The 26,864-nt window shown below is 42.8% G+C and overlaps 1 protein-coding gene and 1 pseudogene across 2 annotated transcripts in view; one reads left to right on the forward strand and one right to left on the reverse strand.

The window, feature by feature from the left end:
• The first annotated feature begins 976 nt into the window (after positions 1–976).
• On the forward strand, positions 977–10,090 carry LOC133229428 (zinc finger protein 420-like; annotated as a pseudogene).
• Positions 10,091–10,365: 275 nt separating this feature from the next.
• LOC133229531 (WD repeat-containing protein 87-like) overlaps positions 10,366–26,864 on the reverse strand; it is a 31,265-nt gene continuing 14,766 nt past the window's right edge. For both annotated transcript variants that reach the window (XM_061385931.1, XM_061385932.1), the window contains 4 exons: positions 22,948–23,115; positions 19,119–21,994; positions 17,372–17,634; positions 10,366–16,690 (listed from right to left, as the gene is read on the reverse strand). In XM_061385931.1, coding sequence (XP_061241915.1) covers positions 10,530–16,690; positions 17,372–17,634; positions 19,119–21,994; positions 22,948–23,115 — 9,468 coding nt within the window. In that variant the 3' untranslated portion in view covers positions 10,366–10,529. The remainder of the gene's footprint in view (positions 16,691–17,371; positions 17,635–19,118; positions 21,995–22,947; positions 23,116–26,864) is intronic.

Consider the following 26,864-nt stretch of genomic DNA (forward strand, 5'->3'; position numbering starts at 1 on the left):
CTCCCCATATTAGGGAACCTTCTCTCAGCGTTTCCTTTCTAGGCTTCCTCCCTCACTGTCCTCTTTGGTAGTATTCCTTACTGCGATTCTTGTAGTAGGAAATATGTTGGGGTTTCTTTGTAACTCAGTTTTGCCCCAGTGTACTTGAGGCCAACCCATATTGCAAAGCTATGAGTGATAGAGAAAGTGGCAAGGAACAGTCTAGTGGAGGTCATTTTTTAAGGTTTTTACTTTCCTCCACACTCCTTTTCCATTTAATTTACAGACCTCAAGTGTTCGATTTTTTTATTTTGTTAAGCATTTTTAGTTCATATCAGTCAGAGAGGGAGATGATCTTGAAAGGGTTTACATCACCATGATGGTACTAGAACATATTCAGTTAAGGAGTTATTTAATGTGAAAATGGTTTTTTAAATTTATTTTCTCTTGTATCATTATGGACTCATTGCTTTTTTTTTATTTGCTGGGTTTTAATATGTATTTATTTATTTATTTGGCTGCACTGGGCATGAGTTGTGCCATATGGCATCTAGTTCCCTGACCAATGATCAAACCCTTGCCCCCTGCATTAGGAGCCCAGAGTCTTAGCCACCAGGGAAATCTCTCATTGCCTTTTATCATATTTTACATTCTATCACAATCATTTTTATGCTGCTGTTTTCAGTTTTGGCCAGTAACACCTCTGTAAGTCTTTGATATAAAATGATACAAGAAAGTATATTAAATCACTCTAGTAAAGTATGATAAATGAGTTATGGAAACTGTCATTAATATTACACAATGTATAGCTGATTTTAGAGTTATCTAAAGTAATTTACTCTGATAAGTGATATTTTTAATTTAAAAGAATGTAGTGTAGAATATTCACTGTTCTTTGCCAAGGAAAATAAAATGTTTTTCTCTTTTAGATTTGAATTCAATATATGAAATAATCAGCTGTGAAAATGTACATATTTATTAAAAACCTTCATCTCTTACTGTGAGTCAGAAAATTCATACTGGTGAGAAACCCTGTGAATGTGACAAATGTGGTAAGGCCTTTAGTCGACACACAGACCTTATAATACATCAGCGAAGAATTTATACTGGTGAGAAACCCTATGAACGTAAGCAGTGTGGAAAGGCCTTTAGTGGTTCATCCAACTTTCTGCAACATCAGCTAATTCATAGTGGTGAAAAACCCTATGAATGCCATGAATGTGGGATGACCTTCAGTCTTAGTATAGGTCTTAGGGAACATCATAGAATTCATACTGGGGAGAAACCCTACAAATGTAAGGAATGTGGAAAGGCCTTTAGTCGTGCCTCACATCTTGTTCAACATGAGAGAATTCATTCTGGGGAGAAGCCCTATGAGTGTAAGGAATGTGGGATGACATTTAGTTATGGCTATCAACTCATTCCACATCAGCAAATGTATATTGGTATAAAACCCTATAAATGTCGTGAATGTGGGAAGGCCTTTAGTCAGCTTCAGCACTTATTCAACATGAGAGAATTCATACTGGTGAGAAACCCTGTAAATGTGAAGAATGTGGGAAGGCCTTTATTAGAAGGCTAAGAATGCATCACATAATTCATACTGATGAGAAATCCTATGAATGTAAAGAATGTGGAAAGTCCTTTAATCACCCCTCAAACCTTGTTAGGCATAAGAGAATTCATGCTTAAGAGAAACCATATCCGTGTAAAGAATGTTGGAAGGCCTTTAGTCACGTTGAAAGCCTTAGAATGCATCACAGAATTCACACTGGTGAGAAACCCCATCAATGTAAAGAGTGTGAGTAGTGGACATCAACTAATTATACAATGTAGATTTCATACTGAAAGGAAACCCTATAAATGTAAGGCATGTGGGAAGCCTTTAGTGTGTATGAACGACTTACTCGACCTCAGAGTATTCACAGTGGTGAGAGACCTTTAGAATGTAACAAATGTGGAAAATCATTTAGGCTTAGCTCAAGCCTTAAAGTGTATCAGAAAATTCATACTGGAGAGAAACATTACGAATGTAAGGACTGTGGAAAAGCATATATATGCAGTGGAGAATGTATAGTAAGTCACTGTATTTATAACACTGAGAAAAATTTTGAATGAAAAGAACATGGGAAAGCTTTTAGATATGGTTCAATTCTTAAGGCATTAAATAATTTATACTGGTGAGAAGCCCTCAGAATGTAAATAATGTTTCAGATTTTTTAGTTATGACCCAAATGTTCAAATTGAGAAATTTACAGTTTATGTTTTTGTAACTCAGAAGGCCTTTACTAGCATTTCTCTATTTATGGATTCCCAGAATATTTATAATGGAGAATGATTCAGAGAATGTAGAAATGCCCTTGTTTTGCATGCTCTGTTTATAAAAGCTCTATCAGATCAGATCAGATCAGTCGCTCAGTCGTGTCCGACTCTTTGCGACCCCATGAATCGCAGCACTCCAGGTCTCCCTGTCCATCACCAACTCCCGGAGTTCACTGAGACTCACGTCCATCGAGTCAGTGATGCCATCCAGCCATCTCATCCGCCCTAGTCAATTCTTGTTACATTTGAAAAAAAATAATGCCAAAGAAAATCCTTGTTGACCTAACAAATCTGAAAAAGACCATCCTGATTGCCATTTGATTTTTAGAGCCTCTGTGCAAGATATCTATCCCTGTGGTAGTCTTTTGTAAGTGATCATAGTAGTACCTACATTGCTGCTGCTGCTGCTAAGTTGCTTCAGTCGTGTCCGACTCTGTGCGACCCGATAGATGGGGCAGTGCTGTTATTGGAGTATAAAAAGCATGGAAAGCTATCTTTTAAGATAATATTTATTCAGTAAGGGTGTGGTGTGTGTGTGTGTTTAGTTGATAAGTCATGTCTGACTCTTGCGACCTCATGGACTGTAGCCCACCAGGCTTCTCTGTCCATGGGATTTCCCAAGTAAGAATACTGGAGCAGGTTACCTTTTCCTTCTCCAGGGGATCTTCTCTACCCAGGGATCAAGTATCTTGCATTGGCAGGCAGGTTGTTTACCACTGAGTGACCTGGAAACTTATAGGAAGCAATCAATACATCTAAAATTATTACAGTTTATTGATTATTAACCAAAATGATACTCTAATAAAAGTGTGGGTTTTTTCTGTGAAAAGTAATTAATACAGCTAAAAACATAGTTTAATAATTTAGAAATGTAACAGCAATCTTGAAACTGTTTTTTAACTTTAAAATTTTTCTATTAAAAATGTTAACATCAGATAAACGTTGGTGAATCTGGTCAAGAAAAATTATAAATGTTGCATTATAGCATTGTTAGTAAGAAAGGGGATTTAGCCATAAATATGGAAGAAAAAAGAATCAAAGGAAAACAACTCTTTTTTAAAAGGCAGCACTGTGGCACATAGTCAGGTAGGACTTAAAGAAGGAAATGATTTCTAACAGTCTTTCTAGTTCATTGCTGTATGGATTACATAATTATAACAAATCTATTAGAATAATAGGTCCTAAAAGTCAAAAGCTAAATGAGGTTTCCTTATGAAATTGAGCATAGAATATCCAAATATATTACGCGCCAACTAAAACTGAGAATCTACCAAAAGCATTATGTAATTAAAAATCATTTATCTAGAATATTCAAAACTTAACTATTCTTGTTTGATTTTAAATCTTGAATGATTTGATCCAACTTGAAGCAGTTGATCTAATACTTTCTATTTATTTGTTTATAATTAGAGGATAATTCCTTTGCAGTGTTGTGGTTCTGCTATACAGCAAAGTGAATCAGCTCTGTGTATACATGTATTCCCTCCCTCTGGACCTCTCTTTCACCCCGCCACCATCACACCCATCTAGGTCATCACAGATTACTAAGCTAAGCTCCCTGTGCTGTACTGCAGATTTCCACTAAGCTATCTGTTTTATACATGGTAGTATGTGTATGTCTCCAGTCTGGTCCTTTCTAATGTTAGAGGTTAGCAAATGATTGCCCTGTGGGCCAGTCACCTATTTTCTAAAGTTTTATTGGAACACAGCCATATTCATTCACTTACATATTATCTAAAGCTGTAACAGAAAATGTATGCCCCGTAAACCTAAAATATTTACTCTTGACCTTTAAGAACAAGTTTCCTGATCTTTGATCTAGATTCATTTGTTTTTCCTAATATTAATACTAAAAGGAACCTCTCTCCCACCCCATCAACACACCTACCTGACCATTTTTAAAATCAGGATACCTACTTTCAAGCACTTCCAACCAGATAAATGTCAGAAATTAGTCCTTTGAAATACCTTCCACTTTTTGGGGGGGGCAATGTCAAAGAAGTGCCAACAGAAAATTATATTGGTTTTGATAAAATATTGTGTATTTTTGCATAGTTGGTATTCAGCCATATAAAAGCATTGTTATCTGTCAAATAAGAATGATTCATGGAAATTACAAGTTATGCATTGTCAGCCCACCATCTATGATGTCAGTGTGATTGTCCCTTATAACCTGTACCTCTCTAACCACTTGTTGCAGTTGGGGAATCCACTGTCCTATTCAGTTATTCACTGAATTCATCTGATGGTTAACATCATTGTCCCATACATGTTTTGTTGTTGTTCAGTCACTCAGTAGTGTCTAACTCTTTGCGACCCCATGGACTGCAGCACGCCAGACTTCCCTGTTCTTCACCATCTCCATGTTTAGGTTTTATAATTAAACATAATACAAGACAGAATAACTTGAATTCTGTAATAAAATAAGCCTGCAATAGCTCAGCATGGTACTTCTCCAAGTTACTATATACATAGTATATAATACATGTATTATTATATATTGTTGTTGTTAAGTCACTCAGTCGCTTCCAACTCTTTGCAACCCCATGAACTGTAGCACACCAGCCTTTCCTGTCCTTCATTATCTCTTGAGTTTTGCTCAGACTCAGGTTCATTGAGTCGATGATGCCATCCAACTATCATCCTCTGTCGCCCCTTTCTCCTCCTGCCCTCAATCTTTCCCAGCATCAGGGTCTTTTCCAGTGAATCAGCTCTTCGCATCAGGTGGCCAAAGGATTGGAGCTTCAGCTTCAGCATCAGTCCTTCCAATGAATATTCAGGATTTATTTCCTTTAGGATTGACTGGTTTGGTCTTGTAGCCCAAGGGACTCTCAAGGGTCTTCTGCAGTACCACAGTTCAAAAGCATCAACTCTTCAGCACTCAGCCTTCATTATGGTCCAAACTGTCACATATGTTGGAGAAGGAAATGGCAACCCACTCCAGTATTCTTGCCTAGAGAATCCCATGGACAGAGGAGCCTGGTGGGCTGCTGTCCATAGGGTTGCACAGAGTCGGACATGACTGAAGTGACTTAGCATGCATGCATGCATTGGAGGAGGAAATGGCAACCCACTCCAGTATTCTTGCCTGGAGAATCTCAGGGACAGAGGAGCCTGGTGGGCTGCCATCTATGGGGTCGCACAGAGTTGAACACGACTGAAGCGACTTAGCAGCAGCAGCAGCTCACATACGTACATGACTACTAGAAAAACCATATCTTTGGCTAGACAGACCTTTGTCGACAAAATGATGTCTCTGCTTTGTAATATGCTGTCTAGGTTGGTTATAACTTTTCTTCCAAGAAGCAAGAGTCTTTTAATTCCATGGCTGCAATCACTGCCTGCAGTGATTTTGGAGCCTGAGAAAATAAAGTCTGTCACTATTTTCATTGTTTGCCCATCTATTTGCCATGAAGTGATGGAACCAGATGTCATCATCTTAGTTTTTTGAATGCTGAGTTTTAAGCCAGCTTTTTCACTCTCCTCTTTCACCTTTATCAATAGGCTCTTTAGTTCCTCTACCAAACATTTAAAGAGGAAGTAACACCAATCCTTCCCAAATAATTCAAAAATAGAAAAGGAGAGAACACTTTCACACTCATTTTATGAAGCCAGTGTTGCCTTGATACCAAAACCAGACAAAGACATTACAAGAAAAGAAAATTACAGGTCAGTATCCTTGATGGACATATATGTAGAAATCCTCAACAAAATGTTAGCAAACGGAATATAATACATTCAAAGTATACACCATGATCAAGTGAGATTTATTCCAAAAACGAGAGGATTGTTCAACATCCACAAATCAATTGATGTGATATACCACATTAACAACATGAAAAATAAAAATCATATGATCATCTCAGTAGATGCAAAAGAAAAGCATTTGACAAAATTCAACATCTATGATAAAAACAATGTGGGTATAGATGAGACATAGCTCAACATGATAAAGGATATGTATCAGAAGCCTGCAGCTAACATTGTACTCAATGGTGAGAGACTGAAAGCTTTTCCTGTTAAGATCAAAACAAGACAAGGATGTCTACTCCCACCACTTTTATTAAACAGTACTGGGAGTCAGCCAGAGCAATTAAGCAGGAAAAAGTAATAAAATGTTGTGAGAAGTTGGAAGAGAAGTAAAACTGTGCCTCTTTGTAGATAGTAAGGCATTATATAGGACACCACCAAAAAAAAAAACAAAAACCTTAGAATTGATAAATGAATTCAGTAAAGTTAAAAGATGCAAAATCAATATCCAGAAATCTTGGACTCCCAGACCTCTCCCATGATATCTGACTCCTACTCCAGGGTCTCTTCCCAAAGCTCCCAAGCTTCTGATCGCCTGGGCTTCCAAGCTTTTGCTTAGATTCTGTCATCTCCCAGAAGACTCTGATAATTCTTACACCCAAGATCTTCTACTGAGCCTCTAAGCATCTCCATACTCTGGCATCTTCTTTGCTCTTGCTGGGCCTCTCCTTGAGCTCTGTCCCTTTTCTCAAGGTACCTCCAATCTCTCTTGAGGTTCCAGGCCCCTCGTCTAGCCTACAATTCCTTTCCTGTGCTCCTAATATGTTAAAATGGGCATAGGCAGGATCTCATTTGAACCTCATAATGAGCCCCATTTTTGCACATGATAAAACTGAGGATTAGAGAAGTGAAATCATTGACTTGAGATTACATTTTAAATTGAAAGGCAAGGATTCAAATCCTGGTTTGAATCTAGAACCTACATTTTTATCCCCATACTATATCTTATTAAAAATAGCTATCCATTAGAGGAAAAGGACTGAATTCCTGGAACTGAATTAAGCATTTCACTTAGGTAGACATTATTGTCACCATTTTACTTTGAGAAAACCAAAAACTAAGATTAAAGAACTAATAAATGGCAAAGCAAGGGCTAGAATTCTTCTGAATTCAAATTGATACACAGCCATTATTTCCCTGTTTATCCCTGTGATGTACATCAGAACACTGATTTGAATCAGAAATGGTGATGAACTTAAGTCAAGAACAAAGTTTAGGCTCCCCTGGTGGCTCAGTGGTAAAGAATCTGCCTGCCAATGCAGGAGACACAGGTTCAATCCCTGGTCTGGGAAGATCCCACATGCCATGGAGCAACTAAGCCACACCTACTGAGTCCTCCTGCTGCAAATACTGAAACCAGCATGCCTAAAACCTGTGCTTCACAGAAAGAGAAGCCCACATATCAAAACTAGAGAGTAGCCCCCACTTGCTGCAACTTGAGAAAACCCACATGCAGCAATGAAGACCCAGCACAATCATAAATCCTTTAAAAGCAACATTTATAAAGGGACAAACTTGTGGGTCTTCTTTCCTTCCTCTCATATTAACACTAAATAAAAGTCCACCTGTACCAAACACTCCCTCCAAGATCTCTTGAGGAAAGGAAATTACAACCAAAGAATTTGAGTGAAGGACAGGCTTTCCTATCGAAAAGTGATCAAACACTGGCCCCTGCCCTCCAAGGGATGTATCCCACTGAATGGAAAACTGGTCCTTCTTCAGTTCAGTTGCTCAGTCGTGTCCAACTCTTTGTGACCCCATGGACTGCAGCACGCCAGGCCTCCCTGTCCATCACCAACTCCTGGAGTTTACTCAAACTCATGTCCATTGAGTCGGTGATGCCATCAAACCATCTTATCCTCTGTTATCCCCTTCTCCTCCTGCCTTCAATCTTTCCCAGCATCAGGGTCTTTTCCAATGAGTTAGTTCTTCGCATCAGCTGGCCAAAGTTTGGAGTTCCAGCGTCAGCGTCAGTCCTTCCAATGAATATTCCTTTGGGATGGACTGATTTCCTTTAGGATGGACTGGTTGGATCTCCTTGCAGTCCAAGGGACTCTCAAAAGTCTTCTCCAACACCACAGTTCAAAAGCATCAATTCTTTGGTACTCAGCTTTCTTTATAGTCCAACTCTCACATCTGTACATGATTACTGGAAAAACCATAGCTTTGACTAGATGGACCTTTCTTGACAAAGTAATGTTTCTGCTTTTTGATATGCTGTCTGGGTTGGTCATAGCTTTTCTTTCAAGGAGCAAGCATCTTTTAATTTCATGATTGCATTCACCATCTGCAGTGATTTCGGAGCCCAAGAAAAGAAAGTCTCTTGTTGTTTCCACTGTTTCCCCATCTATTTGCCATGAAGTGATGGGACCAGATGCCATGATCTTAGTTTTTTGAATGTTGAGTTTTAAGTCAACTTTTCACTCTCCTCTTTCATCAAGAGGCTCTTTAGTTCTTCACTTTCTGCCATAAGGCTGGTGTCATCTGTGTATCTGAGGTTATCGATATTTTCCCCAGCAATCTTGATTCCAGCTTGTGCTTCATCCAACCCAGCATTTCTCATGATGTACTCTGCATATGTTAAATAAGCAGGGTGACAATATACAGCCTTGACATACTCCTTTCCTGATTTAGAACCAGTCTGTTGTTCCATGTCCAGTTCTAACTGTTGCTTCTTGACCTGTGTACAGATTTCTCAGGAGGCAGGTAATGTGGTCTGGTAGTCCCATCTCTTGAAGAATTTCCCACAGTTGTGATCCACACAGTCAAAGGCTTTGGCATAGTTAATAAAACAGAAGTAGATGTTTTTCTGGAACTCACTTGCTTTTTCAATGATCCAGCAGATGTTGGCAATTTGATCTCTGATTCTTCTGCCTTTTCTAAATCCAGCTTGAACATCTGGAAGGTCATGGTTCACGTACTGTTGAAGCCTGGCTTGGAGAATTTTAAGCATTACTTTGCTAGCATGTGAGATGAGTGCAATTGTGTGGTAGTTTGAGTATTCTTTGGCATTGCCTTTCTTTGGGATTGGAATGAAAACTGACCTTTTCCAGTCCTGTGGCCACTGCTGAGTTTTCCAAATTTGCTAGCATATGGAGTGCAGCACTTTAACAACATCATCTTTTAGGATTTGAAATAGCTCAGCTGGAATTCCATCACCTCCACTAGCTTTGTTCATAATGATGCTTCCTAAGGCCCACTTGACTTCGCATTCCAGGATGTCTGGCTCTAGGTGAGTGATCACACCATAGTGATTATCTGGGTTGTGAGATCTTTTTTGTACAGTTCTTCTGTGTATTCTTGCCACCTCTTCTTAATATCTCCTGCTTCTGTTAGGTCCATACCATTTCTGTCCTTTATTGTGCCCATCCTTACATGAAAAGTTCCCTTGGTATCTCTAATTTTCTTGAAGAGATGTCTAATCTTTCCCAGTTGTTTTCCTCTATTTCTTTGCATTGATCACTGAGCAAGTCTTTCTTATCTCTCCTTGCTATTCTTTGGAACTCTGCATTCAAATGGGTATATCTTTCCTTTTCTCCTTTGCCTTTCACTTCTCTTAGGACAAAGGTTATTTTTTTTTTTCCTGTCTACTTTTTAGGGGATTCTAAGTGTGGGGAGGAAGAGAAATAAGCCAAAGTATTTGTTAGATTTTATTTTCTTGGGTTTCAAAATCATTGTGGACAGTGACTGCAGCCATGAAATTAAAAGATGCTCCTTGGAAGGAAAGCTATGACAGACCTAGACACCATATTAAAAAGCAAAGACATCACTTTGCTGACAAAGTTCCATATGGTCAAAGCTATGGTTTTTCCAGTAGTCATGTACAGATACGAGAGTTGGACCATAAAGAAGGCTGAGTGCTGAAGAATTGATGCTTTCAAATTGTAGTACTAGAGAAGACTCTTGAGAGTCCCTTGGACTGCAAGGAGAATAAACCAGTCAATCCTAAAGGAAATGAACCCTGAATATTTATTGGAAGGTCTGATGCTGAAGCTGAAGCTCCAATCCTTTGGCCAGCTGATGCAAAGAGCCAACTTATTGGAAAAGACACTGAGGCTGGGAAAGATTGAAGGCAAGAGAAGGAGAAGGCAGCAGAGGAGGGGATGGATAGATAGCATCATTGACCCAGTGGACATGAGTTTAAGCAAACTCCAGGAGATAGTGATGGACAAGAAAGCCTGGAATGCTGCAGTCCATGGGGTCTCAAAGAGTTGGACACAACTTAGTGACTGAATAACAAATTTGTTACAAATGAGAAATGTCATTTTATTTAGTATGTATTAATAGGTTTCTGGAGCTGAATGAAAAGGAGTCCATGTCTATCCTCACTTTAAAGTGGGTACCAGGTAAGGAGGCTTAAAACCTGTGGCTGGGTCTTACTTTCCAGTAAGACCCCAGAGTCTTAATAGTCCACCAAATCAGAGAGTGGGGGTATGGATGTTGGGCAGCCTGTCCCTACGGTAAGGATTGACTTTTGGTAGCCTTTTCCAGGCAAGTTCTAAGAATCCATACTGGGCAATGCCCGTGGGTTGAATAGTATGCACTCTGTTCTGCCCAGGCAAGGGTACAACATTCTGGAACTCAAGGGGACCTGCAGGGGTACGAGAACTACCACACAATAGGTCAGAGAGTAACCGTTCACCAGGCACCAACTCCTTGATCCTTGCAGCGTCTTCGTAGATGGTGTGTTGTGGTTGGAGTCTCTTTCTCTGCAGCAACTCCAGTAGCAGCCTCTGGATTCGGGGGGACTTGAGCTGGTACAAGTCCATGAGACGTTTGAACTGTTCCATCCACGCAGCACTGTCTCTCGCATATCGCTTCTGCAACATCCGCAGAACATGGTACAAGGCCACAAACGTCTCCCATTGGGGGAGCTCTTCCTCGTCTTTAGAGACAGGCTGTGCCTTCTTTTCCAGCGGGGGCAGCTTGAGGGCCCTCCCTTCACCCTTCAGAGCCCTGAGATCGTTCTGAAACATCAGTGCCAGAGTTTGTTTTCCCACAGAAGCATGGGCACCTGTGAAAATATCTCTTGTGGCAGGATGAAAGTGTTGCATTCCCATCCCTTGGAGAACATGGGATAACTGCTGTGCCCGTGCACTCCTGTAAGGCTCTCCTGAAAGAAGCCAAGCTAGAGCCTTTGGGTCTGGAACTCTGTAGGTCATTGATGGTAACGCTGGTGTAGGGACGGGCCGGGACTTTGCCTTTTGAAATGTGGGGAGCTCACTTCTTCTCCCCAAGGCTCGGATGTCCAAGGACTCTTTATCCACAGAGGGATAGAAGGCTGTAGGAACATCCTTTCTGGTTTGATAAAGGTGCTTTAACTTCTTGACAGCAGTGGATAACTGCTGTACCTGCTCCTTCCTATAGGACTCAGCTAAGGGATGCCAGCTGAGATCCTGTGTGGTCTGAGTCCTGTTAGTAGCTGACAGTAACACTGGCTCATGGATAGGGAATGGCTCGCCCCAGCTCTCCATTTCTTTCCTTCTGATTGGAGGGATCGCTTTTATGTATACTGGGCTCAAAGCATCTTTATAGCATCGTGATATATCTCTGTGACCTGCCTGTAGGTTCTGCTGGAGGCGTTTAGCCACAGCTTTAAGACTGTACAGATGTGTCTGTTTCAAATATCCCTTTGAAGTGAGATGCTTGAGGAGTTGGCTCAGTCTATGGAAACTGTCCCTTGAAAGTTGTTCTCCCGCTTTCAGTCTTATTAAGACATTACTAATCCAGTCCTCATCTGGGGAATCAAGTGTTTTAGCTGGCATAGAGGTAAGGGATGGGTACAGGGCTGTGGTTGGGGTTGGGGCAGGGGCAGGGGCCTGGCCCTCAGTCTTGCCCTTTTGAGAATCCTGAGATTTTAAGAACCACTTCCACGTGCCATCTTTGGGCCTGCGTTTAGGTTTCTGTGATTCTCTGATAATTTCAAGTAAGGGGGACTTTGGCTTGTGGAGGCCTTTTGGGGTCTGGGTCTCCATTCCCATGACTTGTAAAAACATGCCCCGGCCTTTGTCCAAGAGCACATCCTCTTGTCTTCCCCATGACATTGTCACGGGATGTGCTTTAAGAAGTTGACTTTCCTGTTCTTCCACATCAAAATGATGCCCTAACACTTTGAGGGGCATTCCCTTTTCTTTTCCCAGGGCTACAGGAGATGGTGTTTTGAGGGGGCTCTTCATAATTGTTGGCCACATAGTCTTATCCCTAACTGTGGGACTTACCTGTCCATAAAACAATCTGTCTTTTTTAGGAGCCATTTCTTCTTTAGCTGTGTCTTCCCTTTTCTCAGCAAGAACCTCACTTACTGTTGCTGGCTTCAATAAGTTCACTCCTTCCTTTGGGAGCTCTGTTTTCCATACTCTCTGCTTTACTGGGAGCATTGCCTCTGTAAGTCTTCTTGGCTGTTCCTTCTCTTTACTCATACTCTCCTCATCCTTCTGTCTTGCCTTCTTTTCCTCCTCTTTTTTCTCTGTCTTCTCCATTTTTTCTTCTTCCTCCTCTTTCTCACTCAGACTCTTCTCCTTCTCATGCAGAGCCTTCTCTTTCTTACTCAGACGCTTCTCTTTTTCACTCAGACTCTTCTCCTTCTCACTCAGGCCCTCTTCCTCCTCACTCAGGCTCTCCTCTTCTTCACTCAGGCCCTCCTTTTCCTTCTCACTCAGACTCTCCTCCTCACGCAGGCTCTCTTCCTCTTCACTCAGACTCTCCTCCTCACTCAGGCTTTCTTCCTCCTCACTCAGACTCTCCTCCTCACTCAGGCTCTCTTCCTCTTCACTCAGACTCTCTTCCTCACTTCGGCTCTCCTCCTCCTCACTGAAGTCCTCCTCCTCCTTCTCCATGTGTGGGGCCCCACCTTCCTCCTTGCTGAAGGGCTCCATCTCTTCCTCATGTGGGCCCTCTTTTACCTTCTTATCCAGCTTCTCTTTCTCCTGAGTCAGTTTCTTTCCCTTTTTCTTTATTTGAGTTAAACTCTTTTTCCTATGCTTCCCAGCCAAGCTCTCCTCCAATTCCTCTTCACTCAGGCTTACTTTCTTTTCCTTCTTCTTTATCAGGTATTTCCCTTTCTCTTTCTTGGGCAAAATCTCCTCCTCCTCCTCCTTCTCCTTCTCCTCTCCTTCAATGAGCCTCTCCTCATCTATCCTCTTCTTAGCTGGAGCTTCCACTTCCTTCTCAATCAAACTCTCTGATAAGCCTTCGAATAGTATGTCTCTAATATTCTCTAATAACCACTTTACCTGGGTCTTTTCTGGTTTCTTCTCCTTGATTATCTTTAGAAGCTTCTTCAGCTGCTTTTTTCCTAACAGATTTTGCTGCTGGGCCTCCTTTAACATACTGTCTACCTGGGTTTTATCTAATAGTATATTTTCCTGGACCTTCTCTAACAACCTTTGGTCTTCCTCCAAGCTCTCTTCATTGGTCAGTATTCTCTTTTCAGTAGCTAGTCTGTCATCTTCTAGTTTTCTCTCTTTCTGAACCAGCTGCTTCTCTTCTCTGGTTATTTCCTCTGGTTCTTTAGAAAATTCCCACCTCTGGCCATCAGTTTCACTCATTTCCATAGAAAACAGTTGATCTTCCTCAGGTATTCCTGTTTCTTGCAATGGCACTCTATTCATTTCTCTAATTATTTTAGCCAGGATCTGCATCAGGTGACTCTCTTTCTTCCTTATATCTTTTTCTCTGGAACTAGTCTCTCTTCCTTCAGAACTAATCCCCACCCCCATATCCAGTTTCCTCATTTCCTGTATACTCTCCTCTTGAATTCTTTTCTTTTCTTCCTTAGCAACACCCATCTCCTTGGCCCTAACGTCATAGGCCAGTTTCCCCTCTTCTTCAATAGTTTCTTTCTCTTCTTGAGTTGCTTTTTTCTTTCTCTTAGTTACACCAATTCCTTCCCTGGCTATTGTCCTTTCTTCCTCGGCAATATGCTTCTCTTCCTTGCCCATGAAACTGTCTTCCTGAGTCAGTGTTTTCTCTAAAGCCCTTGCCTGTCTTTGCTGGGACTTTTTCTCCATTTCATCGGCTTGTTTCTTCTCTTCTCCGGACAGTTTCTCTTTTCTCCAGGCCCATTGTTTTCTTCGCTCACTCTCTTTCTGACCCCATATTCTCTCATCCTGGGCCTGTTTCTCCTCTGGTAGGGCTAATTTTCTTTTGAGGGCCCATTGTTTTTTTTCCTTGCTGATTTTCTTCTCTTTTTCCATGACCCATTTCTCTTCTTTTGGGGACACTTTCTCAATTTTCTCTCTACTTTTCTCTTTTGAGACCAGTTTCATTTTTCCTCTGATTAGTTGGGTTTTTTCCTCAGCTGCTTTTGGAGTCAGTTTTTCCTTTTTCTGATCCTGTCTCTTTCCTTCCTGGGCCTGTCTCTCTTCTTTCAGTGACAGTTTCTCCATTTCCCTGGCCTCTCCCTTCTCTCCTAGGTCCACTTTTTTCCCTGAGATCTGTCGTCTCTTTTTCTTGGTTATTTTCTGCACTTTCTGGCCCCCTCCCTCCTTTTTCCAAGCTTTGCTTGCCCTTTTCTGGATCTGTTTAACTTCTTGTTGTGACAGTTTCTCCTTTTCTCCAAACATTTCCTCCTCTTTTTGGCTTAGTTTCTGTCTTTCCCTGGCTAATTGTTTGTCCTTGGCATCTTCCTCCTTTTCCTTAGCCTGCCTCTCCTTCTGGTCTACTTTCTCCGGTTTCTCAATTTGCTTTTCCTTTTCTTGGATTTGTTTCTTTTTATGGGCCTCTTTCTTCTCTATCATGAATGATTTCTTTTTTTCTCGGATCAATTTTATCTCTTGCTTTACCAAGCTGTGTCTTTTTAATGTCCGTTTTCCCTCTTTCCCAGACAGTCTTTCCTCTTCTTTAGACAAATGTTCCTCTTCCTGGGCCAATTTTTCCCTTTCCCAGGCCTCTTCCTCATCATGTTTCTCCATTTCCCCCATTTGTTTCTTTATTTTGCGATAGTTTTTCATCATTTTTTCAATTTGTTTCTCTAGGTTCTGGATTATTTCCTCCTTCTCCTGGGCCAACACCTCCTCTTCCTCACCCAGCTCCTCCAGTTCCTCATTGAGCTCCCCCAGTGCCGCAATCATCTTCTCCAGTTCCTCACCCAGCACCTCCAATTCCTTTCTCAGCTCTTCATCTTCCTCACTCAACTCCTCCTCTTCCTTGCTCAGCACCTCCTCTTCCTCCATCAGCTCTTCCTCTTCCTCCATCAGCTCCTCCTCTTCCTCCATCAGCTCCTCCTCTTCCTCCATCAGCTCCTCTTCCTGGGCCTGCCTACCTTCTTTGTGGTCCACCGTAACCTTCTCCCAGTACCATATCCTTTGTCTCGGGGTGACCTTTCCCCTTTCCCAGTTCACCCTCTTTCCTTTTCCTAGTAGTTCCTCTTCTTTCCCAGTTCCCTTCTTTTCTCCTTGGACTAACTTCTGCTCTGCCTTGGTTAACTTCTTTTGTGAGATGGGTGATATTTCTTCCTCCTCAGCTCTTTTTTCTTTTTGAAGGATCGATTTCTTGTCCTTGGTCAGTTTCTCTTTTCCCTGCATTAATTTCAAATCCTGCTTACTCAGTTGTCTTGCTTCCCCAATTATTTTCCCTTTTTGCATAGCTAGTGTCTTTACTTTTTGGAATCTCATTTTGTCTGATACTTGGTCATCATCGAAGTAAGCAATTTTCTTTTTCTTGACTTTAGAAGACACCTTGCCTTTCTTTAACATTTTTTTAGCTCTTTGTTCTTCTTGTTCTCCAGGTCCTACTGTCTTTTCTTCCTTGACAACCTCTGTAACCACTTCTGTTACAACAGGTGTTTCTTCCATCTCTATGTCATCCAGTTCTGAAGAGTCCTTTAAAAGAGGACAAATCTCCTGGAAGAGATCCCAGCTGGGCTCTTGGGGAGCAAGTATTGCCTGAGCCCAGTTCACCAACTCTTGACTCAGATCCCTTAACATTCCTGGATTGGAACTTGCTATCCTTGAGGTCACAAGATTGCAAATGTCTTCCCGCCAAGATCTGGTTTCTGATTTGGTCATGCGGCCAGGCATCCCAGACAAACCATGACCAGCTTTTCTAAATACCTTCGTTGCATCTTCTTCTGGCTCAGCAACCTGTAAAACCTCTTTCTTGGGCTCTTCTGCAGTTGTTTCTGGAATTTCCTTCAATTTTCTCTTCTCTTTCAACTTCACACTTACTTTGTGATGGGTTTTTTCCATTGCTCTTTCCCAAAGCCTTTTCAGGTTTTCTTGTCTCTCTGCCTTAGGGATCACTTTTCCATAATCTCTCATGTCCTGTTGATCTATGGCCTTCGTAACTCCCATGGCCTCCACTGCCTCTCTGGCCTTCACTGCTTTTTTGATCTCCAAGGCTTTTGTGGGTTCTGTGACTTTTGTGGCCTCCAACACAACCTCCTTTGATTCAGTATCCTCTTTGGGTGTGACTGGGCTGAAAGTACTTAGCGACAGGTCTGGCTCTGAGGCAACATCCTGAATGTCGATTTGATCTGATTCCTCGGCTTCTCTCTGTTCATCTTCATGCTCTAAAGTCACCAACACAGGGCTCAATTCTCTCTCTCTCTGCTTCCTGGAAACTTTCATGTCCTTTTTAACTGCAGAGATATTGGGATAAAAGTAATTGAGAAAAACACAGAGGTCCTGAATGAGATCCTCTGACACACCTAGTTCAATGAACTGCTGTAAAAGGTAACAAAAAGTACAGACGACAAAAGCTTTATGGCCCAGAAGTGTCTGCTCTTTTATCCCAATTTCCATATCCCTAAAGAAACAAGACCTTGGTATTTGTTGTGGGAAGATCCCCCAGAGAAGGAAATGGCAGCTCACTCCAGTATTGTTGCCTGGGAAATCCCATGGACAGAGGAGCCTGGCAAGCTACAGTCTATAGGGTCCCAAAGAGTTGGACAGGACTGAAGTGAGTTAGGACAGCACAGCACAAAGAAATGAGACCTTGATATTTGTTGTGGGAAGATCTCCTGGAGATGTAAATGGCAACCCACTCCAGTATTCTTGCCTGGGAAATCCCATGGACAGAAGAGCCTGGCAGGCTATAACCCATGGGGTCGCACAAGAGTCACACACAACTTAGTGACTAAACAATAAAAACAAATTTGTTATGGGGTAGATCTTTCCCAGAAAGCTTACTTTCTGTGAAAGAGTCCTTACTTAAGTCTGTCACCACTGGTATCTTTTTATATAACTTGGGCTTATTGACCCTGCCTTTTGGTGCCCAAAAGCGGGCCCCAAATATACCAAATATATTACCCCATACATACTGAGATTCTTGCTCTTTGCTGTAACACGTGTCATCCTTTGATCTGGTTTGGCAATCTTTGCAGGTTCTGACCAAATTTTGAGTGTTTGTTCATCAGGTTCATGATCCCTTGATATAACTAAAACCAAAGGAGGTTTCTTCTCTCTGTGTGACAAGGTCAGGTTCTCATTTAACTGCTGCTCCACCTGAGTAAGCAGGTACTGGATACCACTAGCTTGAATTCCCATAAGCTGGTCCAGAGAGATTTCTCCAATAAAGTCTTCCCTACAAAAGTCAAGGTAAAACAAGAATTATACTGAGCCATCAATAAAACAAAATTAGAGGAAAAGGAGGAGAAGAAGGAAGAAAAGGAAAAGGAGGTAGTGGCTTAAGGATAGTGGAAGAGGCAGGGCTAAAGTAACTGTCTAGGACAGAGTAGTTCAAGGTAAAAGATGGATAAAGAGAAGCAAGGAATAGAGTAGTCAGAGTGACCCAAGATGCTTCTTTAGTTGGGAGATCTTGGGACTTGAGTCTCGAAGAATCTTAAGGAAGTGAGGAAATGATGGAAGAGCAGGCTACTCAATGGACAGAAAAAGAGGGTGTCAGCTACAAATTGCCACTTGCCAAGGACATTTGCCATCTGCCTCTACAAGGATTAAGTCACGTGCAACTGTGGTTGTTGACCTTTAACACACCCTGAACTGTGTTCAGGAGGTGGAGATCAGGAATAAGGCAGTCTTCTTTGGAGAAACTGGCAGAACAGATCTTTAGATAGTTAGATATTTTCAGACACTGATTTTATGTGCCCAATTCCTTCTTTTTTCTTTTTTGAACTTTTAATTTTTTATTGGGATATAGCCAATTAACAATGTTGTGATAGTTTCAGGTGAACAGCAAAGGGCCTCAGTCATACATATACAAGTATCCATTCTTCCCCAAACCCCCTCCCATTCAGGCTGCCACATAACATTGAGCAGAGTTCCATGTGCTATACAATAGGTCCTTGTTAGTTATCCATTTTAAATACAGCAGTGTGTACATGACCATCCCAAACTCCCTAACTATTGTTTCCACCTGGCAACCGTAAGTTCATTTTCTAAGTCTGTGAAAATGTTTTGTAAGTTTCTGTTTTGTAAGTAAGATCATTTGTATAATTTCTTTTTAGATCCCACATATAAGGGATGTCATATGCTATTTCTCTCTCTCTGTCTGATTTACTGTCTGATTTACTGTCTGATTCAGTATGACACTCTCTAGGTCCATCCATATTGCTGCAGATGGCATTATTTCATTCTTCTTAATGTATGAGCCCAATTCTTGCATCTCCTCATATCTAGAAAAGCACCAGATTCCTTCATGGTGACATCTACTCCTCGTGACTAGCAGCAACCTTCTGCAAAAATATGTGCTTGGTTGTATGAACTCCCCCTTCACCAAAATCACATATATATTGACCTCCCCCTGCCCGCCCCCACCCATTTCTTTGGAGCGTTTTCTCAGAAATATCTGAAATGCTGTCATAGCCTGAGCTATGATCCTCATTTTGCCCAAATAAAACTTAACTCATGACTCTCATGTTGTGCTTTTTTTTTTTTTTTAAGTCAAGGGATAGACAGGGTGTGTGTGGGGGGGGGGGGGGGGGCAAATAGAAACAAAGAACACAGGCAGAGGAAAAGAACAGAAAAGGTTGTGGGAAAAGGAAAAGAAGCAGTCAGATTTTGAAGATTAGGAGCCGAAAGGAACAGAAGGGAATATGGTTACTGACTCACTGCATTTCCTGGAGCGTGTCTCGTCTCTTCAGCAGAGCTATCAGCATGTTCTTAGTTTGGATGCCTGTGACTCTTACCATAAGGTATAAGGCCTTAGCCCGCACATTTTTATCACTGTCCATCAATCCCACAGCCAGGGGAATCGCAAAGAGACGGCTCATGAAGCCTAGTTTCTCCAATCCCTCCCAGGCTGTCTCCCGGACCTCTGGATTGGAATGACTTGTGTCTTCCATGAGGCGACAAGCAGTCTCAGAATGCCACCTTGGAGATACTTGATGGGAGGCAAAAATCTGTGCCAGGATACTTATGTATGTCTTGTATTGCTCTATAGAACAGTAAACTGTGAGGTTGAGGATGGTCTCAATTATAGTATTGATAAGTCCTTCATCCAGTTTTCTTCCCATCCAATTTTGACTAGCCAAGTTTACGAGAATATCAAAGAAGGTTTGTTTGCCCGGCATGGGTTTTTGGTCCGGTTTCCTCTTTGAGATTTTTTGTCTTATTGAAGTCATAGGTGACAGTGCCTGACTTCTGCTGAGTCCAGTCATGTCCCAGTCCTTATCTTGATAGGATACGCGGAGATCACAGTGCAAGAAGACGGGGGTACCCTCAGGCCAAAGACGGGCACGGATCACTGAGTTGGGGATGTAGCCATCTGGAGGAAAGGGCCAAGGCCGCCCTTGACCAAAGAAACGCCATAATATCTGGTAAGGTTTCAACCCATCCCAGCCAGCCAGTTGCAACTGTGGAGGAACCACGAATGGGGGACGATCACGTTTGGGAGTAAGAATAGGAAAATCAATACACTTATCTTCCAGAAAATGCAATGTGGGTCCCTCCTGCATCACAGAGGACTTAGGCCTCTCTTCCTCCACAACATGGGGCACAGTATGGTCAAAGGCAATCATCCTCTTGTTAACAAGGGCCTCTAGCCCCTGTAATTCCTGCGGCCCTTGACCAAAGTAGACAAATTTGGGTACAAATACTTTTTCGAATGAAAAGAAGAAGCTAGGCAGGAAGGGTTTAGGGGCTTCTTGTATGTCATCTGCATTGTTCAGGAGACTTAGGTGAATCAGCTGGGCTGGAGGGAGTAGTTTTAAGCAGGATACCAGGTAAAGACTCTGGTTGAAAGTCAGAAGCAAGTCACCCCGGTCATTGGCAAAGCAGAGTGGGCCAAAATATAATGCAGAGTCCAACTCAGTTATGAGTTTCCCACGGAAGTCCCAGATCCGGACTGAGCCGCCAGCATCCCCAGTGACAAAAAGTTTCAGGGGAAGGCAGACATCAAATGAAGTGATGGCACACTGGTGCAGGCATTTTGTCTCTTTAAAATCAGATCTCTGCTTTGATCCTGGAGATGTCGGGAAGTCCTGATAACTCCAGAGATGCCAGTGGTGGTTCTCAGTGATGGCACCCACAGAACCTGGCAAGAGTATCACGTGCTTTAGGGGGCAAACACAGAGAATTTGGCTGACAGGCTGCAGGACTACCCTGTTCCCCTGAAGCACAGCTTCTGTCAGGTATACAATATTATCCATGCCATAGGAACAGAGCAAGGAGTACTCCTGGGGACCCTCCAGGGTAGACAATGCCAGGACTGCCCCAGAGTGAAGAATCTTTGCTACTCGGGCACAACTGTAGTGGGAGAGGATTCTCACAGTGCCGCTGTCGTGCCCACTGAACATCAGTCCTACAAGGCCCTTACCCAAATGGTGGTGCCCATAGGCCAGGCATCTGACTCTATCCCCAAGGTTTACTGAAGGACACATAAGATACTTGGCTGTGCAAGGAGAGCGTGTTGCATCAAACACCAGCACCTCTGAACCATCTGTTGCCACAAAGAGCTCCTCTCTGTGTGAGTCATAGGCCCAAGCCACAGCCTTATCCATGATAAGTAGAGGCCAGGTGATAACCAGGAGATCTCCTGTTACTGGAGACAAGAAGCGCAATAGACCATCCTTAGTGGCACATAGGATCCGAGTCCAATTATGGCCACAGCAGACCCGCCGCACCTCTTGGGGAGCAGAACCACAGACATTGAAGAGGCTATAAAAGTAGGGCAGGTGATACAGTGAGAAAGTGTGGTTAGTCTGGCAGAAAAAGGTGCTATTATCAATGAACTGCAGTCTCTGCATGTTCTTGTCAATATCCAACTGCCGCAGCAAGTTCCCAAAGGCAAGGTTCCATTCCTTCACGACACCTTCACCACCTGCTGTTAGTAAGGTATAGGTCTCTGACCGGCTTTGGATACATATCACTGATGAGGAATGAGCCTGGAAGCTGTGGAGGAAGTTACCTCTGTCTAGACCCCACGCATGGATTTCTCCATCCTTGTTTCCAACATAGAAGTAGCCCTGAGATAAACAAGTGAAGGAGCAGGTGATGGTGGAGCCACTGTTGATGGGAGTGAACTTCTTCACCTCTTCTAGCTGGCCCTGACCTCGGTGGGTGAAGACTCTCACCTTATTCTCACAATGAGCCAGCAGGGAGCCCGGGGGGCCATTCAGGGAAAAGCCCTGAACAAGCTCACCACCAGGCACAGGCACAGTTTGGGCCACTTGCAGGCCCCTGCCGTTTGGCAAGATAAACCAGGTGACCACAGCGCCCAGGGTGCCAGAGAGAAGCATCTCAGTTTCTGAGTCATAGCTGAGGCAGCTGATGGGGAAACGACAGGGGACCATACCCAGAGATATGAACCCTTGATGGTGATCCCCAAAGAGCCACAGGCACATGTCATCACAGTAAGCGATTAACATGTGATAGGGAGCTATGTGGACCATTGCTTGGATGGGTGGCACTTGAGCCATCACATGGAACTTCATCTTTTTTATCACTCCTTCCATTTCTGCAGCTTTCTTCTGTATCCAGAGTACTGCCTAGAAGAGGATGAGAGATGAAAGCCTCACCGTGGAGGAAGCCTCCTCCCCAATGTGAGGGGTAGATGGACCTCCCTGGTGGGCCAGTGGCTAAGGCTTTGTGCTCCCAATGCAGGGGGCCCAAATTCAATCCCTGGTCAGGGAACCAGATGCCACATGCCACAGCAAAGATCAAAGATCCCACATGCTGCAACTAAGACCTGGCACAGCTGAATAAATAAAAAATTTTAAGTGAGGGGTAGAAAAAAGTTGAATGTTTAGATCCCTTTTCCCTCTTGTGGGTCTAAGAGAAGACTGAATAGCTTGACTTTGGGAGTTTCCTGATGCTAGGAGTCAGGTGTGTGATAGAAGCACTATGTTTAAGGCTCTTTCCTTGGCCTTTAGCCTACTTTATGGAGAATGTGAATTCTGTCAACCTGATGACTAGAGGGGAAGGATCACTGCATCCAGGTCTGATTCGGATACGGAGATGGGTATTACAGTGGGCTAGCTTAGAATCACCCTCAGCATCCTAAGATGAGGGCAGTTTAAGTATTATGCATATAAAATGGATTAAGCACAAGGTAGGGGACTTCCCTGGTGGTCCAGAGATTAAGAATTTGCCTGCCAATGTAGGGGACACGGGTTCATTCCATGGCCTGGGAATATTCACATGCGGGGGGGCAGCTAAGCCTGTGTGCCACAAATATTGAGTCTGTGCTATAGAGCCCACAAGCCACAACTAGTAGGCCTATGCAGCGTGACTGCTGAAACGTGCGTGCCCTAGAGTGCATGCTCCGTGACAAAAGAAGCCACTTCAGTGAGAAAGCCGCTCACTGCAACTAGAGAGTAGCCCCCATTCATTACAACTGGAGAGAGGCTGAGCCCGGCAACAAAGACCCAGTGCAACCAAGTAAATAAATACAATTAAAAAAAAAAAAAGAACGAGGGGGAAAAGGATGAGGTCACTTTACCTGCATTTGTTTTGAATACAGTTCCACCCAGTTTAAGGAGACAAAATAGTTGTCATCAGTGGAGTAGAAGCAGATGAAAGGTTTGCTTTCAGGATGGTGAGACTCTTGGCATAGAATCTCAGCCCAGTCACTCAGCATATTCACAGCACCCTCTGTTTTTTCACCAACCTGAGAGAGAGGAGTGACCTGAGCTAAGAGGGTTGAATCCCCACATACTCATTCATTTAATGAATATTGAGGGATTAGTGGAAGTCTGTTCTTTTGCTAACCAACATTTATTCACCCTACTTCTAGAAAGCACAATTGGGGGAGCTATCCTCTCCTCCCTCACCCTCAGAAGGCATCCTAATTCATCGCAGTATCTGCCAGCCTTTCTCACCCAAGTTCTGTGAGAGAAGTAAGTCCCAACACCCTACATATCTATTCTATATAATGGGTATTAATTCTTTCCTGTGCATCAGGAATGCTACTAGTATATACCATCCTTAAGAGAACTGAGAAAATAGCCCCTCAAATCATTGTTTGTGTCCCTGTGGATCAGATGAGGTACCACCTTTGAGAAAGGCTGGTGGTAAGTTTGTGACAGACACTGGGGATATGATGCTGAGCAAAAGAGTTATGAGCTAAGCTCTTAAAAGATAAGAGTCCAGTGGAACAGGTGCTAAGCAAACAGCTACACATGACTATCTGTATGTATGAATGCTCAGTCGCTCAGCTGTGTCCTACTCATTGCAACCCCATGGACTGTAGCCCGCCCAGCTCCTCTGTCCATGGGATTTTCCTGGCAAGAATCCTGAAGTGGGGTGTCATTTCCTCCTCCAGGGGATCTTCCTGACCCAGGGATCTTCTGTGTCTCCTGCATTGACAGGCAGATTCTTTATTACTGAGCCTTCTAACAAATGACTATACAAAACAAAATCTTCGAAAGAAATACAATCCTATATGAAAATGACAAAGGAACTCAACCTCGGCAAATATCGCTCCCTGTCACAGTTGGACCAAAACTTTAAAGTTCCTGCCTGCACCCAAAGGACCACTCCTGTCACAATCACAGACATGATGTTGTAGCCTCTGGGAAACTCACGCTTCACACACGTGGAATGCCCACCACGTGTGACAGCTAGACCTGTGGCATGCACCTCCTTCACTGTTCTCATGGGCACCCATGGAAAACATGCGGTCGACAACACAGAGTTAGCTGTGCTTCAGCTCCAATATCCTGAATTCTGACCCAGTGGAGTGTGTGTATGTGCACACGTGCACACGCACTTCACTCACATGCATCTCTCAAGAGAAGTTTGTTTCTTTTCAACATGTTACACAGTACAATCCACACTACCTTCTCGTGACTGTAGCGTATTCCTAGGATGTATATCCTTATTTATATAAGGATATCCTTAAAACAAGATATATGAACTCCTCATTCTGACTAACCAAGTTGAGGCTCAATAAGTTTATTTTGGAAGTCCCTCTTCTCAGCAGACACTCATGCTATACCTGCCTCTTGAACAATCGTCCACGAATTTAACTCTCCAAGTCTCTCTGCAATAGAATGTGTACTATGACCACCTAGACTGGCAAGTGAAATACTCCAGTTCAGTTCAGTTCAGCTCAGTCACTCAGTCATGTCCAACTCTGCGACCCCATGGACTGCCAGGCCTCCCTGTCCATCACCAACTCCTGGAGCTTGCTCAAACACATGTCCATTGAGTCGGTGATGCCATCCAACCGTCTCAACCTCTGTCATCCCCTTCTCCCCCTGCCTTCAATCCTTTCCAGCTGCTGCTGCTAAGTCACATCAGTCGTGTCCGACTCTGTGCGACCGCATAGACAGCAGCCCACCAGGCTCCCCCGTCCCTGTGATTCTCCAGGCAAGAATACTGGAGGGGGTTGCCATTTCCTTCTCCAGTGCATGAAAGTGAAAAGTCAAAGTGAAGTTGCTCAGTCGTGTCCGACTCTTTGCGACCTCATAGACTGTAGCCCACCAGGCTCCTCCATCTGGGATATTTCCCAGGCAAGAGTACTGGAGTGGGGTGCCATTGCCTTCTCCGTCTTTCCCAGCATCAGGGTCTTTTCCAATAAGTCAGATCTTCACATCAGGTGGCCAAAGTATTGGAGTTTCAGCTTCAGCATCAGTCCTTCCAATGAATATTCAGGACTGATTTCCTTTAGGATTGACTGGTTGGATCTCCTTGCTTGTCCAAGGGACTCTCAAGAGTCTTCTCCAACACCGCAGTTCAAAAGCATCAATTCTTTGGCGCTCAGCTTTCTTTATGGTCCAATTCTCACATCCATACATGACTACTGGAAAAACCATAGCTTTGACTAAATGGACTTTTCTTGGCAAAGTAATGTCTCTGCTTTTTAATATGCTGTCTAGGTTGGTCACAGCTTTTCTTTCAAGGAGCAAGCATCTTTTAATTTCATGACTGCAGTCACCATTTGCAGTGATTTTGGAGCCCAGGAAAAGAAAGTCTCTTGTTGTTTCCACTGTTTCCCCATCTATTCCCCATGAAGTGATGGGACCAGATGCCATGATCTTAGTTTTTTGAATGTTGAGTTTTAAGCCAGCTTTTTCACTTTCCTCTTTCACTTTCTTCAAGATGTTCTTTAGTGCCTCTTCACTTTCTGCCATAAGGGTGGTGTCATCTGCATATCTGAGGTTATTAATATTTCTCCTGGCAATCTTGATTCCAGCTGGTGCTTCATCCAACCCAACATTTCTCATGATGTACTCTGCATATAAGTTAAATAAGCAGGGTGACAATATATAGCCTTGACATACTCCTTTCCCAATTTAGAACCAGTCTGCTGTTCCATGTCCAGTTCTAACTGTTGCTTCTTGACTGCATACAGATTTCTCAGGAGGTAGGGAAGGCGGTCTGGTATTCCCATCTCTTGAAGAATTTCCTACAGTTTGTTGTGATCCACACAGTCAAAGGCTTTGGCATAGTCAATAAAGCAGAAGTAGATATTTTTCTGGAACTCTCTTGCTTTTTCTATAATCTAGCTGATGTTGGCAATTTGATCTCTGGTTCCTCTGCCTTTTCTAAATCCAGCTTGAACATCTGGAAGTTTTCAGTTCATGTACCGTTGACGCCTGGCTTAGAGAATTTTGAGCATTACTTTGCTAGCGTGTGAAATGAGTGCAATTGTGCAGTAGTTTGGAATGAAAACTGACCTTTTCCAGTCCTGTGGCCACTGCTGAGTTTTCCAAATTTGCTGCCATACTGAGTGCAACACTTTAACAGCATCATCGTTTAGGATTTGAAATAGCTCAGCCGGAATTCCATCATCTCCACTAGCTTTGTTCATAATGATGCTTCCTAAGGCTCACTTGACTTCGCATTCCAGGATGTCTGGCTCTAGATGAGTGATTATCATGGTTATCTGGGTCATTAAGATCTTTTTTTTTTTTTTTTTTTGCATAGTTCTTCTGTGTATTCTTGCCACCTCTTCTTAATATCTTCTGCTTCTGTTAGGTCCATACTGTTTCTGTCCTTTATTGTGCCCAAATTTGCATGAAATATTCCCTTGGTATCTCTAATTTTCTTGAAGAGATTTCTAGTCTTTCCCATTCAATTGTTTTCCTCTATTTCTTTGCATTGATCACTAAGAAGGCTTTCTTACTTCTCCTTGCTAGTCTTTGGAACTCTGCATTCAGATGGGTATATCTTTCCTTTTCTCTTTGCCTTTAGCTTCTCTTCTTTTCTCAGCTATTTTTAAGGCCTCCTCAGACAACCGTTTTGCCTTTTTGCATTTCTTTTTCTTGGGGATGGTACAGTGTCACAAACCTCTGTCCATAGTTCTTCAGGCACTCTGTCTATCAGATCTAATCCCTTGAATCTATTCATCACTTCCACTGTATAATTGTAAGGGATTTGATTTAGGTCATACCTGAATGATCTAATGGTTTT

Source organism: Bos javanicus, chromosome 18, assembly GCF_032452875.1.
Source record: "Bos javanicus breed banteng chromosome 18, ARS-OSU_banteng_1.0, whole genome shotgun sequence".
Taxonomy (NCBI): domain Eukaryota; kingdom Metazoa; phylum Chordata; class Mammalia; order Artiodactyla; family Bovidae; genus Bos; species Bos javanicus.